Genomic DNA, 17,962 nt, shown 5'->3' on the forward strand with positions numbered 1-17,962 from the left:
CGCCGGCGCGGGGGGCGGCCGCAGCCGCTCGCCCTCCGCCATTCATTCGGCCGCAGGCGGCGGCGGCTGCGCGCACCCGCCGAGCCCGGGGGGCAGCGGCCCGCTCCCTGCCATGGCCGACCCTGCCGTTAACGCGCACCTCGAGGGCATCATCTCCGACTTCGAAGGTGGGTGCCCCGGGAGGGATGGAGGGGCGGGGAGGTTAAGTTGGGTCTGGGGCTAAACCGGGAGAAGTTGCCGCTGGGCAGAGCGGAGCCGCCCGCGCCTCTCGCAGGCACCGCGCCGGACCGAGCTCCGTCCCCCGGGATCAGTTGCTTCTCCCTCGCCGCTGCTGCCGGTCCCGGTGCCGGGGGGTCTGGGGCCGGTGCTGTCGGTGCCGTCATTGGGCTACAGTGCCTTTTGTTCCGAGCCGCTGTACCCGGGTGTTATCTGCTAAGGCAGGATCTTACGGGATGTTTTTTCCTTTCCTGCCTTTCCCAAGTTGGTTTATGCAGATTTTTAGCTGTAAGCACAAGCCTGACAAGACTAAAAGTCTGTGAAACCCCAGGCACTGGCCTTCTGTTGACTCCCAGATTTCGGATGCAGACACAGCCCCGGAGTAGCTGGGAGGCAGAGAGCGAGCCCGAGTTTCCAATATGTCCATAGCGGGAGCTGCCCGCCCTCGACAGCTTCGCAGTTGTCCCGTGGCAGAGCTCCAGTCGCCCGACAGCGTTGCCTCCTCTTGGAGTGTGGATGGGGGATGCCTCCCCCCTGGGTGCCTGCGGCTCTTGCCCTGTTTGCTGGCTTTTCCAGGCAAGAAAATAAGCTCATGGGGAAGCGCGCTGCTGCCAGATGGGTATGGGAGTGAGAGACAGGCAGAAGGAGGGGGGGAGGCTGTGTCTGAAGCAGGCGCTGAGAGATCGGCTCGGGGGAGCTCATCTTCCTGAGCACAGTTCTGGAAGAGCAGCCCCGTCCCTGCGCGCTCGCATCCTGGCAGCGACCCAAAAGCGAGCTTCGTGCAGCGGTTTCTAGAAAAAAAACCAAGCGAGAAGTAGTGGAGCTCTGGGGGCCGTGATGGGAGCTTATCCAGGGGCTGCGTGGGGATGGCGGCTGGCTACGGGCTGGGATAGCTTCACCGCCTTGCCTTTGAGAAGCAGCACCGTGGTGTTTTTCCTCTGGGTAGCTGAGGAAGCTGAGAGCACAAGGGTTCCTCTTCCAGGTCAGGCAGGAAACGGGTGGCAGAGCTGGGGTCCCTGCAGCCCTTGTTGGAAGGTTTAGCCACATCCCTGGCCTCTTTTTTCCCAGCCCTTGGGCTTTCCTTAGCTAAAGTTGGGAGCGGATGACTTAGCAGGAGGGTGAGGAAAGTCACGTCTCTTAGAAAGACTGGGACTAACAAGTGCTGGGACACAGAAAGTGGCCTGAATACACCATCGGTTTGGCACTCGGGGTTCAACGGCGCCTTTGTAACTGTCCTGTGGGCACTCGGATGCTTCCCCACCGCAGGGCTCCCCAGTGCTGATGTAATTACAGCCTTTCCTCTCCCTGCTCCAATTGCATTTAAATCTCAGAAGAATGAGTAATTCCCTACTTGGATATGATAAAGGCTTTGCTGTGAGCCCTGGGGCTGCTTGTTGGGGCTGTGTGTGCTCCTCGGTGGCACCGAGCTGCTCTGCAGTGCTGTTTTTCTCAGTCCATGGAGTGCTCTATAGTTCCTGCCTGTGCAGAGAGAGAGGCTGGGGAAAGCTCTGTGCATCTGCAGCCAAAAGGCCTGGCCTTGCCCTTGAGCAGGGATTCGGGCTACTGTTTCACAATTCAATCAGTTTTCTGGGTTGCAGAGCAGCTTCCTAAGAACAAGGCAATTCATTTCCAGCCTGAAAGGCAGGAGATGCAGTGTTCGTGTCTGCTGGGTGGCTGTCTCGGCCCTAGGCAGCCTGTGGCCAAGCAGGAAAGATGAGCCAAAAATACCACGGAGCAGAAACACCAGATCACCCAGCAGGCAGAGCCCTCTTTGTTCTTGCCGCTCACACACTGCCTGCCCTTCCGAACCACCCTGGTTGTTCCTGCCTGCTTTCCTCACAGCATTGGTGCCTGGCATGGGACCCCCAGTTTTCTTGTCCTTGCAGGGAGTTGCAGGCTCGGCTGTGGGCTGCTGGTGTGGGAGCTGCTGGCCCCCGTGAGCCCGAGGAGGATGCAAGGGCTCTTTGAGAGGGGGAAAGGAGTACAAGATACAGCCTAGTTTCCAAATCAAAGCAACATGTGAGAGGGAAACGCAGCACAGCAGAGTGCATTCTTCCTTGCGCCTGATGATGGGTATCGTCACTCCAGGCAACACAGCGTGTGTCCACCTCTTACCATGAAGCAGGTCCTGCAGGGAGGATGCTAATCCTGCTGTTTGACTGGCAAAAGCTTTCTCATCTCTGGTGGGGGGAGCATCGTTAGGTCTGTGGTCTGCCAGGATTTACAGAACATAATAGTTCTGCCCCATGGCTATTGATTTGGGCAGGGTTTGGAAGCATGGCTGGCTCAGCCATGGTTGCGGCAGCACTTCCCAAGTTCACCCCTGTCTTGGAAGGGACTGTTGGTTGCTCAGCTCTCCAGAGTCTCAGACATGGATCCCTGAGCTGCAGGGAAGGGAATGTGTTGCAGTAAAAGGAATGCTTGTGCAGTGTGTTAATGTTGTGTAAACACCAAACCATCCTGACCCTGTTCATGTTGGGTGATGCTGGAGTGTCTGTGACTGCAGAGATGGGAGGATGTGCCTCTTCACAGCTTTGGTTGGCTGTGATGATGCCTAAAGAGATCTCCAAAACATGATACTCGTCTTCCTGCTAAGGATTTAAAACACTGTACACTCATGATCTACTGTCTGGTAGTAAGACAGAAGAGAGAAGCTCCAGCCCCTCGTCCTGGTGTGATGTGGCTGCTGCTGAGCAGAGTCCCAGGGGTAACTGAGGTGCATTTTTGCTTCCAGTTGCTGCTGGTGAGTTGGCAGCAGTGATGCTGAGCATTCCTTGTCTTTGTCAATGCTGTCAGTCAACACCAGATTCATTTCCTTGTAATGTTGAAAATACAAATGTCACGGCGGGTGCAAGCTGCGAGTGCTGGTTAATGCTGCATGGGGCTGTGAGTGTGTGGAGTGTGCCAAGGGGTTCAGTGTGATGGCCAGAGCTACACCTTTGGTGGGGGGGACAGGCAGAAACTATGAGACAGCCTTTGCTTAGTGTTAGTTTTCTTCTTCCCCACTCTTGGACACTTTCCCTACAGACATCTACTGCTTGCACTGCCTGATGAAGGCTATTGCTAGTATTTCAGTCACAGACTTCTTCTCAATTTGGTTCTGATTCATGCTAAGTTCTGTCCTGGTTTTAAGGGTCATTGAAGACAAACATCAGCCAGGTTGTTTTTGGGAGGGGGCTGTGTTAGGAATAGCCTTTTCTATGTGCATGAGTCTCATGGGCCCGTCCTTAAAATCTGCTTGACCAAATGCCAGGGATGTCTGTGGGACACGTGGCCGTGGTGCATCCCCTGTGCTGCTCGGGGCTGCTGTGCCTGCTGCCATGGGGAGCAGCTGCTGCCGCCTGCTAATATTAGCAGGAATGTGCCAGAGGGATGGTCGCGATGTTATGTGGGTGATGCGGCTCGAATTCAATGTGGTGAAAAGCCCCAGAGAGGGGATGTGCTCCGTGTCTGTGTGAGCATCTTGCTGAATAAGGATTCAGGGTTTCTCCTGGCAGCCGAAGGGGCTGCAGAATGAGTGCTTGCCAGGGCTTCCATCCATGGGAGTGGGCTGGGAGTCTGGGTCATGTTTGTGCCTGGAAAAGTTCAGCGCCTGGAAAAGGAAATGCAAAAGCTCTCTCAGGTGATATCTCAGATCATCTGAACCCTCCGAGTGAAGCGAAGCTCCTGAATATCAATTGTTGGTTATACTGCAACTGGTCTCTTCTGGTATTCTTCACCACCAGCCCAGCATGGGTAGAGCCACTGCCACTCTCCCAGCTGAACAGTGCAGAATGCTCTGAGACAGCAAGTCACCTCTAGTATCCTCAATGACGAGCTTTATAGATGCTTCAGAGTTTTCTCTCTATGTCCACCCTTCTTATCTAAGCTCCTGAATCTGAAATAAAGGTTTTTCTGCCAAATCAGTGTGTGGAGGGAGAGGCAGGAGCCAGGGGAAGGTGCCTGTGGGAAGGCAGGAGTTGTGTCTTTTCCTGTAGAAGTTGTATCTTCCCCTGTAGAACTGGCTTTCAGTAGAGTGGAAAAATCATATCTGCCTGGTTACACCAGCAGGGACCTGCTGTTGTGGATTGTTGTTGTTTGGGTTTTTTTTTCCCCTATGTATATTTAGTTCCTTGGGAATAACAAGGTTGTGAGGGAGTGGGAAGAGGAAGAACAGGACGTGGATCTCCCCATCCATGTGAGCTGGGCTCTGGGGATGGCCTCTGGCCCTGGTTAGGATGTAGGCTCTTCCAAAGGTCATTGTTTATAGTCATCTTATGCAAGGAGGGCTGCGCTGCATGTCCTTGGGGATGGGCAGCCACTCACTGCAGCATGGACCAGAGTGTCCTTGGCTCTGTGTCAGCATGGAGGGTTTCCAGTGTTGGCTGGCGTGGATGAGCTCTTGCTGTCCACTGGAGATCAGTCTTGAGCAAAGTGAGCGCAGTGCTGTGCTCATTGTAAAGAAACCTTTCAAAAGTGGCTGGATGGGAAGGGACAGAAAGAGGATGAGGCTTGATACTGGGGCCTGTGCAAGTGTACTGCTGGTGCCTGGTGGTAAGTCAAGGTTTGGAGTGTGTACACCATGCTGCCTCTTCCAGGTTCTCTGCAGTCTCTGGGATCTTGGTAGCATCTTTCCCTTAGTAAGAAGCTCACCTAAAATATAATAACTCTCCTGTGTTACTCTTTGCTTCTTGGTGGTTTATGGCAGTAAAGTGAGTAGGAAGCACCTCTAGAACATGTTAGGTCATGCCTAACGGATCTAAGTGACCATGTCTACATCTCTTGGCCCATGCCTGCCAGCAAACCTGCTGCTGAGAGTCGTGGCACCACCAAGGGACCTGTGGCCTCACTGTCTGGGTCCTGGGTTAGTTGCTGCTCTGCAGCCCTTCCTTGCAGGGAGCTGCTCAGCCCATTTTCCCAGGAGTCAGGACCCAGACAGCAGCCGCGAAAGCCTGGACTGGGACTTGTCATAAATCCAAAGACAATAATGGAGACTGCAGAGCCCATAATCACTCCAGATATTCATGTTTCTGACTCTGATATTTGATCTTTAGGGTAATGTCTTTCTGCAGGACCATTACGCAGGCTCTTTCCCTCTCCCAAACTCCCTCCCTCCGTTTTCCTGCTGCAGTGCGCTCTGGCACCTTAGTCTTTAGAGGCAGGACATGGATTCAACAAGCCAAGTGACCTTAAATCCTGGCTAAGCTTATTTGAAGCCTGTAAAAATGAGTTGATGGGTCTGAATCCAGTTCCCAATAGGGATGTCCCTGTTTGGTGGGGTTCAGAGTCCGTCAGGGGAACTTTTTTGTGGGACAGGGTTGGGTTGTCATGCCCTTCAGCATGGGACTAGGGTTGTGTCCTGGCCACTTCTCATGTCATACCTGCAGGATATCATTTGGTCCTGGCACCCCTCTGCTTTACTCATGGAGGCATGAGCAGTCTGCACCAAACTGCTGTGCCTGGTGCTAGAAGTACCTCTTCCCTGCCTTCCCTGCTGCACAAATGGTGCTGGTGAGGAGTAGCTCTTTGGGCAATGAAGGGGTTTATTGTCACCTTCAACTTATGCAGAAAAGTTGTCCCCAGATTAATGAGAGCGCTTACCTCCTGCTGGCTTTGACTCAGGCTTTCACAGTGATTGCTTTTGTGAGCTTGCTGGACAGAGCTCAGCACTTGGGTCTCCTGGGGACACTTTCGGAGTGGTGACTCAGGTGCAGGATCTGTCCAAGCTGGCTCTTGGCTGGTTTGCGTGCCAAAAGGTGCCACACCATGGGTGTCAGGGCAGTCTGTCCCCTGCACCTTCCCAGTGCTGCAGCAGTTACCTTGTTGCTGGCACCCAGGTTGGGGTAGGGTACCAACATGTTGTCTGGGTGTAAACACCACCAACGTCAGGCAGCCTCCTGTGAACTGCAGGGCAGGGGACACCATGACTGCATTGCTCTGTGCCACCATCCTCCTAGCAATACAGGTAATGGTTTGAGTAAGCATCACAACATTATACAGCCCACTGCTCCTGGTGAGTTTGGTGCTCTCCAGCTTTTCCCACCTCTGGGAGTTGTGGCAAGTTAACGGTGAGGGCATCGGCACACAGCATCACACTGGCACTGGTCTGCTGGACTGCTCTGGGAGGGAAGGAGGATGCTGAGGTGTGGGGTTGGGACTTAGTCTTTCTTTCATCTGGTCATTGGAAGTCCCCTTCAACAGGGACACCAAAGCTGGCAGCAGTGGCACCAGGAGTCACGGGGCATGAATGGCTCCTGGGTCCTTCCTTTAACCAATTTTGCTAATTTACCTTTTTCTGTAGCTTTTTAAGCATCACATTGCAACACCACCTATCAGAGTGTCTCCTCAAGCTCAGACTCAATGATTTAATCACCCAGTCCCCAGGCTGGTCACCCACCTGAGTCATTCCTCACATTCCCTGCCTCCTGGGTGTTGGGAGCCATGGGAATGGTGCCTGGGTGCTTCCTAGGCCTGGTACAGGGGAGTCTGGGGTCTGCAAGACCATCTGTAACACACTTTTGCCTTCTGGGTAATTGGAAGGTGTTTTAGAAACACTAGTGAACCAAACCAAACCTGCAGTCCCCTGGGACGTGTAGATAAGATTTATTCTTCTCCTTCTTCCTCCCCATATGAAAGGAAACTGGAGCACAGGCAGGAGGCAAAAGCTGCAGAGAGCCTGTGGCAGAGCCAGTAATGCAATCTGCTGGGCTTGAGACCCTGTGTTTGATGTCATTTGCTGTACAGTTATGAAATGAATAGAAGGGATGTAAAATAGACTGCTCTGATCTGCAAGCATTTTGCTGAGGGTTAATGGTTATATAAACCAAAGTGTAATGGAGAATCAAAGCTAAAACCATTCTAGAGCTGTGTTATAGGGACTGGAAAGCTAGGATTTGGGATTAATCTTAGTGTGGATTGTCTTTTTTTCCACTCTGAGTCCCAACTTTACTTTTGCATGGTCATTTCTGGTAAATGAGGAGTTTGCTGCATTAGTCTGAGGCTGCTCTGTAGCTTACTGTGTGTGAATGCAATGCTGCTTGAAAAGCTTTGCTTAATGTCAGAGCCCTGAACTTGTGTTTATCCCCACATTTCCCCCATGGCTCAGTTCCTGGTACTGGTTGCACAGTTCAGAAGGCACTGCAGATTAGCAGCACATTGCCAGTGTTACCTTCTACACATGATTTGTGTCAGACCATGCAATTGATCTATTGCAGCTTCTTCTGAATGCTGTCTGTAAAGTCAGTGAAAGGATTTATTTGAGCATCAGCCATTCATAATCTGACCCAAAACAGGGTAGGGGTCATGCTACAACAATGAATTGTCATTATGTATTTTTATATGTGTTTATATGTATATATTGCAGCAAAGTTTGTTTATAGGAAAAAGAAAGGTGTGAAATCTCTTGGCATAAGCATGGGGAGGGGATCCAGCAACTCTGACTTCTCACTTACTTTGGATGACCAGTACCTTCAGGAAAGGTGCTTTTCAAGTTTCCTGCCTGCATTTCTCAAGGTGCAAGAGGGCAGCTGAATTTCTGGGGCTCTTTTGAAGCTGGTTCTGTACTCACAAAGCCCTGCCAGCATGTGTAGCATCACTTGCTGCCTGCACTGCCAGTGAATTTCCCATCTCAGCCCAATGGTTTTGAGGAGCTTGGTGTAGTTGGGAGCAGCTGGTTGTTGAGGATGGGATAGAAATACCCTCCTCTGTCCCTACAGAACCTTTAGGTTTGTATATATACCCTATAGATACATGAAGAACATCCTACTTGTCCCTGTAACTGAGCCTTTAGTTCACTACAATGCATCCATCTCTGTTACAGATGGTGACAGCTATTCAGCAGCATCATGGACAGTAGGTCTGAATAAGCCAAACCCAGGTGGCCCCATGGTAACATGGGCAAACACACTGCGCTTGAACTGGGCCAGAAAACTGCCGTGAGCATCCTGCTGCCTGGTGGCAGGGGTCTGGGAAGCTTTAAGGGCTGTGAGCAGTTAATGCTGTGTTGAGTTTCCAAGGGTTTCCTTGAAAGATGAGACCTGCAGCCTCCCCCTCTTTCCTCCCCAGGAACAGGAGGTGACCATCTGGTAGCAGTTTAGAGAAAGGCAGTGCTCTCAAATGGTACCATTGTATGGTGTGAAATAACGGGGGCCTGGCTGCCCCGCTCCCATAAGGCTCTTATGTGTTTGAAAACCCAAGACCAGCTTTCCGTGCCTAAGCAAGCAAGCAAATGTAACCCTGGGGTCACAGCACCACGTGAGGGGCAGGGGATGCTTAATGGGAAGCAGTTGGGCGCTGTGGCCATGGTGAAGCCTCAGGATCCGGTTGTGAAGCAGGTCCTGGAGGAGGCAGCATCCTTCACTGTTTATTTTGGTCTCCTCCTGAGCTCTGTGCATAGAGGTTTCCTTGTATAAAGCATCCCCTTGACTGTTCCTTGGGTATTCCATTTAAAAAGGGAAGAAAGAAGGAACAGATGTTCCCTCCTTGACCCTTCCTGGGTTCCATGGGGTGCCTGGAGCTGCTCTGTGGGGTGGGATGAAGTGTGGTCGATGGCATGCTGTGTAAACCTGGTGCTTCCCACCAGGAGATGTGGAGCCCTTGAGCAGAAGCCAGGGCCTTCCATGGCATCTAGGCACCCTTGGCTTGGCTGGGACCCCCAAGGAGGGACTCACCTTCTGGGAGAGGAGCATGTAGATAGGAGGCCTTGGCCGTGGGTTGCTTGGTTGTGACTCCTCTGGAAAAATCTTGTCTGTTTTATGAGCTCCTGGGATGTGAACCAGACCTCTGCCTTCTCTTCCCAGTTTGCAAGGTCCCTAAAGAGCAGCATTGACTGGTGGCGTGTTACCTGCTGGTGCCTGGTTGTGGGGTGGCTGCAAGGATGCAGTGGCCACACTGTGCAGACATCTCCAGCACTGTAGCACAGAGTAGGAAGAGACAATATTTTGCTACTTCCCAAGCCATGTGCCTGCTTGGGGAGTGTTCAAGCTTGGGATGAAGACGTGCATTTATTCCCAAAGCGCCTGTCTTGCATGGACCACGTTTAGGTGAAGACTGTGTGTTTGCAGGAGCTGCTGCCATTGTGGACAGCCAGCAGAGCTGCCTGCAGCCAGTGCCATCTCAGCCCGTGCCTCTCTCATCTGCCAGGGCCATGGTTGTGTGATGCTGAGCAAAATGCCACTACTTCAAGAGGTTTGCAAAAGTCTGCTCCCCAAAGGGACACTGCAAGGAGCATTTCCCAGCCAAGGTGCAATGCTTCTGGGCAGAGATTGGCAGGGGAAGAGGTTACATCTGAGAGGAAGCACTCTGAAATCTTATTTTGGGGCTTTCTCTGCTGTGGGAGGGGAGATGCTGCCTTCAGCAATGGTGAATTGAGCCAGAGCTGCCTGAATTGGTTTGGAATCAGTTAAAAGGAAGTGGGTGTTGATGGCAGCCCCGTTTTGTGCTCACACCCCATGGTGCATACAGCTCCAGAGGAAGAGGAGGAAAGAGGCACCTCTGCCTCTTTCCCTGGCAGCTGCCTCTGGCACCAGCCAGCTCGGTGGGGATGGAACCAGATCGGATGCTGCTGGTGGGGATGGAGAAGCCCTGCTGGTCCTGAAACTTGCCTGGACAATCACATAATGGGGATAACCCTGCAGTGAGTCCATCGTGGGCCCTGCATGGGGCTGGGACACCTTGCCCAGGGTGTCAGGGCCATGCGGCCTCACGGGACCTAAGGCATTAGCCACAACTGCTGGGGTAGGACCCAGCACTGCGGGGTGGGAGTGGGATGTGGGTCCTGCAGCTCTGCCCTGCCTTCAGCTCCTGTTGCTGTGGATCGCCAGCTTCCCTGCAGGAAGCCAGGAGGAGGGTCATTGGAGCAGAGGCTGTTTACTTGCCTTTCTTGGCTCTGCACAGGCTATTTTTAAGCTTTTTCTCTTTTTTTTGAGAGTTGCTTTGCTTCCTGAGGTCCTTCTCTCTGCTTTGTGCAAGGAGCAGGAGAGAGACAATGGTGAGCAAAGGAGCTGCAACCCTGCACCAAGGGGCACCAGTACTGAGGATCATGTTTGTGGCTGTAGGTCTCTGTCTCGAAGGTGGAAACTAACTCTGTTAGTCACAGGCCCCATCCTTTCTCGTGCCTGGGGTGTGTGACCTCCATACCACACTGGGCTCCGGGCAGGGGCCACATGTGCCAGCAGGACAAGCTGGGTACTGCAATCCCTATGCAACCAGGACATCCCATCCTGCAGAGCCATGGTGGGGAAGCTCTCGGGTTGTCTCCAGTCACACCAGTGACAGTGCTGGGGAGGGAATGCCACTGGGATCCATGTGATCTTGCTGTCAGGAGCTGCCAAGCTATTTCTAACCTTCACATGGGGTGGTTTCTAACCTTCGCAGGGATGGCCCCCTGGTACCTGCTTACTGCCCCTTGGGACCACAGCTGGCATGACTGGATGGCTCGAGTCTCCTGTGGTGTAATTGTGGTTTTCCAGCTCTTCCTTAGGCTTTTTGAACCCCTTTGTGTCTGGGCTTTGACCTTTCTCTCCTTTCTTCCTGAAGGCCCAGAAAGACTTGGAGAAAAGCCATTTTGGGTGTTGTATTCGGTCCAGCCCTACGATAAGGCAGGGGATGGCTGTGCTCCAGAAAGACTGCTGGTGGTGCTGGGCAGGTTTACCCTGGGCTTGGGGCAGTCTGAGAAGTCTGAAGTCAAAGGAAAGGGCCATGTGCAGCAGCACCAGCAGTGCCATCGGGTGAGCCACCCACCACCCAGGCACTGCTGCCACCATTCCTTTAGCAGCAGCAAGAGGCATCAGAGGAGCTGGGGTGATGGAGGTGGTTCATGCCATGACCCCTGCAAGTCCATTCAGAGCTCATTATTGGGTCAAAAAGAAATCCCCAAATGCTTGGTACTGAGAAATTTCCAGGTGATTAAGGCTTTCCAGGTTCATTAAGGAAAGATGCTTGACAGTGTTTAACCCATTGCTACTGGGTTCCTTAAGAGCATTTTGCTTCAAACTGTTCCTCCAGATGCATTTATCATGAGGTTATTGGGCTGCTTTGTTGAAGGGAATAACTAGAGGCCAACCTAAAGGAGTGATGAGCAGGTTTTAAAAGCCTGATGTGAACACAACTGGGACCCCATCCATTGGGTTGCTGGCAGTGCCTGGCCAGGCTGTGTCCTTCACTGCTCTTGCCTGCCTAGTGCTGCTTGACGCCAGGGAAAGCTCCCCATTAGTTGCCCCTTCCTCTCTCTTTGTTTTCCTGCAGAATGCAAACTGGCCTTGACTGGTGCATTGTTTTAAACTTGGAATTTCAGGGAAAAAAACAGCTAAAATGCCATTTTCTGCATGAAGGGTGTGATGGAGAAGGAAAGTGATAGAAAAGTCTGTGCAGGAAAACTTGAGCTGCAGCTCAGTTTTGGAGGCCTGAGAGTTATGGACAAGTTAGAACAGCTCTCAAATGTGGGAATTGTCTGGATTAATTGTTCTGGGGGTGCTGAGAACTGAGACTTAGACACAGACCTGCAGTGCACAGGGTGTGCCAAGCACAGACAGCAGGGCAGGGATTGCTGCAGGGAGCATCTCCTCTGCAGGAGGTTGGTGACATGTCAGGGAGAGCTCTGTGTGATTCACAGAACAGAGAAAATGGAGGAAAACCATCTTCATTTTACTTCACTGCCTCCCTTTTTCCTTCTACCAGTGTCTGGATATTTTGGAGATGCAGAACAGACCTTCCTGTGTGGCTTGTGCAGCATGGGAGCCCCAGCTCCAGGGGTCTCTCTTTCCTCACCATTTCCTTTGGGAACTGCTGCCATGGGATGGGGCTGCCCTTGTCCCCAGCTCCTGCTGCCCAGCATGGGATGGAAGCCCTGCCTATCCTGCCTGGAGCAGGGGGTGGCGGGTGTCAGCAGCTGCGTTTGCAGTGGCTGGTGGAGCAGAGGCCTGTGGACATCCCCTGTCCCACCAGCTGGACACAGCCGTGCCAGATGGCTCCTGTCCAGGTGGGATGTGTCTGAGGGAAGGAGGGTCCCTGGGCCCCCTGGCCTTACCCAGGAGCTCAGAGCAGCCCCATGGAGCAGAGGAGATGCTCCCTGCGTGGTGGCTCTTCTCCAGCTTCACTCCAGGGGTGGGTGGACATCCTGGGATGGGGGAAGGCTGTGCTCCAGTTTCCCCCTTCTCCTGGTACATGGAATGATCTCCAGCCCAGGGCTTTAAAGGCTAAATCTTACTGATATTATCCTGCTGATGTGAAGGATGGGTGGACTCATTGCTGATGCTTGTACTGGTTGTTAGCAGTGTGGCTGTCATCATGCTGAGGCTGTCATGTGGCTCAGCCTCACCTCATGGAGACTGCTTTGGGACCCTGGGGCTGTGCCTCATCCTGCCCCACCCCTGTGCCTGCCTCAGTGCTGTGGGGCATGAGGGGTATGGGTAGCCTGTGGTGTTTGGATGGGATCCAGTGGTGGTTCTCTGCTTTCCCCCCATTCCTGTGAAGTTCTGCCTTTTGTTTCCACCTCGCATCTGGGTTTAAAGGCATCTACTTCTTTGAAGAGGAGTGGATGGGGGCATGTGGATGTCCAGCCATAAGCCAGGACATGGTCAGGCAGCTACTGGACCTTGACTGCGTGGCTGGGATAGGAGCATCACTCCGTGGATGAAGGCTTCCTTCAGTGGTGCTTTGTGTCCCCAAGCTGAGGTCTGACACCAGTGTCCCTCCAGTTCCCACTGACATGCTCCTGGCTCGGGGGCCTGGGGGATTCTTCCATATGTAGCTCCCAGCCAGGGAGCTCTGTGTGCTGAGGGGGACCCTTGCAATAGGCAGAGCTGAATGATGGGCACTTGTCTGAGTGCTGCTCCGCTGTGCAGGGTGACCTGGGTGCACCTGGGGCAGATCCTGTGCAGTGCTGGGGCTCTGTGAAGGCAGCACCATTGCCTATTCAGGTGTAAATCAGAACATCCAATCCGATGCTGCATCCCTCTCCCTTTGCTTGCTAACTTCTCTGCTAGTAAAATGGGGATGGTGATGTTTAGGTTTTAGGATGCCCCTAAGGCATCTCAGTGGGCCTCTTCTTTGTACTGGGGTCTCAGGTTGGTGTTCTCAAAGCACTTCAGTCTGGCTGAGGTGATCTAGGTTTGTTTTCAAGTGTGTGATTTTCTGTGGTTGATACCTTCAGTTTTCTTGTTGCATTTAAAGTGATTTGGTGCTCTCCTGGGATTGTTTTCCTGTTCCCAACTTGCGTTTTCCTGGCAGCACTCACTGAGAAGCCTGTGCTTACCTGTGCATCCTTTAGATGCAAGAGGGAAAAGGAGGTGTGGGAGTTGAAGCAGTTACTGCCCTCGAGTCCTATGCTGTGCTCTGCTGTGCTGCAATGGGGCCCTCTGCTTCCCTCTGAACGTGCACAGGAGGAGGGCAGCAAGGAGGTGGTTTCTGCTCTTGAGTTGAATTTCCTGGCTCTGGTTCCAGTTTTGTTACTGGGTTTGTAACCTGTCTCAAGAGGCAGAGCCTGGCCCTCAGTCCCCACCTGCTTTAAATGGCATTATGAACCCACGGGTGAAGGAGCAGAAATAGGATTGAGCCTCACACAATGCCTCTAGGTTTCTCTTGAGATGCTCACGTGGATGGTAACTAAATTCTGAACTCCTTTTCATGTCTTTCAGCTCTGAAAAGATCTTTTGAGGTCGAGGAGGTAGATCAGTCTTCAAATTCCTCCACCCCACCACGACGGACCCCGAACCCTCTCCTCAGGTCCACCGTATCCAGCTCCACACAGAAGTTTCAGGAACTCGGCGCCAGGAACTCGGAGCCACCCGCCCGACATGCGGACCCCACAGGCCAAAGATCACCCAAGCCCTCTCTGAGGAGAGTGGAGCTCTCCGGACCCAAACTGCCTGAGCCGGTGTCCCGAAGAACAGAAATCTCCATTGACATCTCATCCAAGCAGGTGGAGAACTCCACTGCAGGGTTGTCGAGGTTTGGCCTCAAAAGAGCAGATGTGCTGGGGCACAAACCCCCCGAGCCCACCCCACGGAGGACTGAGATCACCCTCGGCAAGCCCCAGGAACCGGGTCTCCGCAGGGTAGAAGCGCCTCCATCAAAGATCCCCGAGATGCCCCAGCGAAGAGCCGAGGTGGCCAATGCTCCTGTGCCCGACGCGGCCACCAAGCGAGTGGAAATTCAGGTAGCCAAGGCCACCGAGGTGCCAGCCCCACCAGCGCGGCAAGCGGAGAGCTCAGAGCCTCCCCTGGCCACCCAGCCTCCCCAGGCAGAGCCAAAGCCACAGCCTGTGCTGCTGGAGAGCCCACCAAAGAGAGAAGAAGGTGAGTACAGCTCCAGGCAGTTGCTTGGGTGAGATGCTGGCTGAGGCCCAGAGCCCGTGCGGGGATGCTGAGCATTGGGTTCTGCTCTTTCAGCTCAGGTGGTGATGCCTTTTAAGGGTGGTCTTGGATCTGTGCTTAGATGTGTCACATACATGGTTGTTATCCTTGAGTTTATCCTGGCTGAAAGAACTGTCAGTTTGAATAAAAAATGCTATCAAGCCTACATGGAGGTTAAAAAGAAAATGCCAAAAGCCTGGGTGCTTGCAGGAGATGACAGTTCTGCCAGCTCAGGCCCCATGTGCAGCCCAACCCACCTGCACATCACCTAGAACAGGCTCTGAGGTGCTGGAGAGGCGGTGGTTGTGGAAATGTGATGGTTTGTTGTTCAGTGTCAGTGTGTGGTTGTTGTGATGCTTTGTTGTTCAGTGTTGTTGCTTATGGTTGTGGGCAGAAAGCGCCTTGTCATTAGGAGGAGTCAGTGTTTTCTTGGCTGTGGAGCCAAAATCTAATAACATCATGGACCAGAGCCACTATTAGACTGGAGCCCTGGCTTGTATTAGCTCTCTCTTGGTTTTGATTAATCCCGTATTAAAGCCAGCTTCCCTCCCCCGCCAGCCTCATTTATTCTCCTGATGTTTTGGACATGTCTTTTTTCCCTTCTTCTGGCCTGCTAATGATTTTTCCCATCACCCATGAGCTCTCTCCTGTGGGATGCAGTGGTCGGTTGGGGGGCACCACCTCTCACCCTTGGGTTGTGGATGATGTGTGGTGGCCGAACCAGGACCTGGGGGGTCCATGCCTGGCCTCAGAGCAGGACCACGCGCTCTCGTCTCGCCCTCCCATGGGATAATCCCTGCTCCTGCTCCATGGGCACAGCAGTCACAGGGCAGTAACGGGGTCTGTGGAGAGCCAGGTTTTGGTGTATGTGCATGGTCTAAAATCAAAGCAGGGTTCAGTGGTGGAGCTGATGCTGAACCCAAGACTGAAGTGGGTTTCTCTCACTGTGTATGGCTTAGCTGTGGCTTTTCTGAGCTGCGTTTTAAAGAGCAGGCAAATGCCTTCAGCGAGTAGCAGATTGGTCCATCTCCAGCTCTAAGACCCAGCGCAGTGGTGGGGTTCAGCCTGGGCCTCCCTTATGGGTTCTCTGCTCCCAGCTGCCATGTGCATGGTATGCAGGAGGCCCATCTTCTCCCAGGGGTGGGTGCTCAGCCTCGTCTGGCTGGGTTTGGGCTGCTCTGAGCTTCCCAAGCTCTGAACTGAGGACAGTTGGGCACTTTAAGAGCAAAAAGACCGTCTAAGCTGCTGAATCCCCCAGCTGCCCGGGGACAGGGGCAGAGGGAGGCTCTTTCCATCAAAAGGACTCCACAAGCCCAGGACAGCTGCTGGGGATGAGTTTTACCCCAGAGCCCAGCTGTCAAGGGCCTGCCTTGCAGAGTGAACCAGCCCTTGCTCCTGGTACAAAAGGGGCTTTCAGTCTAAATGCCTCCAAGAAGAGCCAGGAGACCAAGTTGTAGGGGTAGGGAGGGCTCTGGCTCCTTCTCCCTCTGTGTCAGCATGCATGTACAGCTCAGGGTTGCTGCCAGAGCCCATGTCCCTTTCCCAGTCATCCCCAACCTTCTCCATCACCATGACTTGAGGTTCCCTGGACTGCTCTTGTGCAGGACCCTGCTGCAGATCATTCCTCTCTTGGTCCACAACACCCACCCTTGTTGTTGGGAGACCTCAGGGAGCCCTGCAGATGGATGCAGGCACGTTGTTGATGCTCATCAGATCCCCTGCAGCTCTGGCCACACCACAACCCCCGAAGTGAAAAGCTGGGCTCCCTGACATCTGCAGCAGAGACAACATGTGGTGTGAAGTTCTGCTCCTTCCTGCTGCTCCCAGGGTTTGGGGTACCCAGGAGATGCTTCCATGGCACTGGATGCCCCTTGATCCCGATGCTCGGTGGCACTCCAGCATAAAGAGCTGAGCAGAGGATGCAGGCAGCTGCCTGTGCTAGGTCCTGCCTTCCCCAGCTACTGGCTCAGCTGCCTTGTCCTTAACCCCTTTTCCCACTGCTGGAGGTATGCAGGAGAGTGTTGTGCAGGAAGAGGCGGGTGGGAGGAGAAGGGCAATGGCAGAGCTTGGCAGCTCAGAGCAAACCACAAAGGAAAGGAGTAATTATAGCACTGAGCTTCATTAGAGCGGCGCGGCTGGTGGCGTGGGCTGAGCCTGCTCCAGAGCCATGGTTCTCAAGGTGGAGGAGGGCAGGAGGTGAGCAAGAAATATTCCTTCCCATCCCTGTTCTCCCTTTCCTGTGCTCCCTGGGGAGCCCTGGCTGTGCCTTTGCAGGTTTAACATGGAGTTGAGCCATTAGCGATAGGGAAATATGGGACAGAGATGTGCATCATGGGTGTGATGTACCCAGCACTCCAGCAAAGTTGGACTTCATGTCCCCATGGTGGCTGGTGCTGCCCAGCTGGGACAAGGAGATGGGATGGGATGGCCAGGCAATGGAGACTGGTATAGTCAGAGTCATCCAGAGAAATGTGAGCAGGGTTGTGCAGTGGCTGTAGGCAAGGGGGGAATATGCAAAAGGCAGAAAGAGGCAGAAGCAATTGAAACTAAACATGAAGTAGAAGGTGAGGGGAGGTGCTGGTTGTGACCCACAGCCCTGGACACTTCAGGAGTCTCTTCAGTGGGTAGAATTTACCAGAGTTCTGCCTGGCAGCTGGGTCCTGCTTTAGTGACCCTGCCTGGTGCTGCAGCCACCAGGTGCTGGCTTGCTTAGCCCCCATCACCTCCTGCTTCTGACCCTCTTCCTCCTCCCTGGTTGTTCTGGAGCAGCAGCTTTGTCTGAGGTGTCCCTCACGGTTCCGGGCAGGAGGGCAGCCCCACCGATCTGCTTTCCATTGCTTGCTGCTGAGCAAGGAGAGGAAAAGGGAATCGTTTTGGAGCAGCAATACTTCATCCAGATACATCCAATAGCCCTTCACAAAGGAGGGATGTTGAGGCTTCTCCTGAGCTGGATGAATCCTTGGAAAGAGCCTCACTGAGTCTATTGTGGCTGATCCTGCCTCAGCATCCCCTCCCACTGGTGCCTCCTGTTGCTGATGCTGGTGTTGTGCACGTGTGGTTGAACATGTGCTCTTCTGTTGTTCCTCATGCCTTGCAGTGCGGTGGTGGTCGGGGTTGAGAAGTGGCAGCAAAAACATTTTTGGTCCTAGAAGAGTTAATGTTTTCCACTTTGGTTTAATAGCTCCTCTCTCCTCCCCCCAGTATGAACTTGTTTGTGTTTGTGGGGCAGGCTCAGTTCAGGTGATGGTTTGGAAACAGCCTCAGATAAGGAGTGAAAGGTGCTTTGATCCAATGATCCTTTTTTCCCTCCACACAATCTGCCATGGTCACGTTGCCCAGGGCCCTGGGGACAGCATGCTGCAGCGAGGTGTGCTCTTCAATACATTCTACTGCCTGCTGCTGCCCTCACCCCATTG

At 53.4% G+C, this 17,962-nt stretch overlaps 1 protein-coding gene across 5 annotated transcripts in view; it reads left to right on the plus strand.

The window, feature by feature from the left end:
• The window catches only part of SEPTIN9 (septin 9), a 131,975-nt gene that overhangs the window by 64,561 nt on the left and 49,452 nt on the right, over window positions 1-17,962 (plus strand). For 4 of the 5 annotated variants that reach the window (XM_061377053.1, XM_061377056.1, XM_061377055.1 and 1 more), the window contains one exon: window positions 13,830-14,489. In XM_061377053.1, coding sequence (XP_061233037.1) covers window positions 13,830-14,489 — 660 coding nt within the window. Of the gene's footprint in view, window positions 168-13,829; window positions 14,490-17,962 lie in introns of all 5 variants that reach the window. The other variant, XM_061377054.1, reaches the window with a different exon arrangement.

This window comes from Neopsephotus bourkii, unplaced genomic scaffold (genome assembly GCF_033783945.1).
Source record: "Neopsephotus bourkii isolate Nb327-2 ecotype Australia unplaced genomic scaffold, CSIRO-AGI_Nbou_v1 NB_1749, whole genome shotgun sequence".
Lineage (NCBI taxonomy): Eukaryota > Metazoa > Chordata > Aves > Psittaciformes > Psittacidae > Neopsephotus > Neopsephotus bourkii.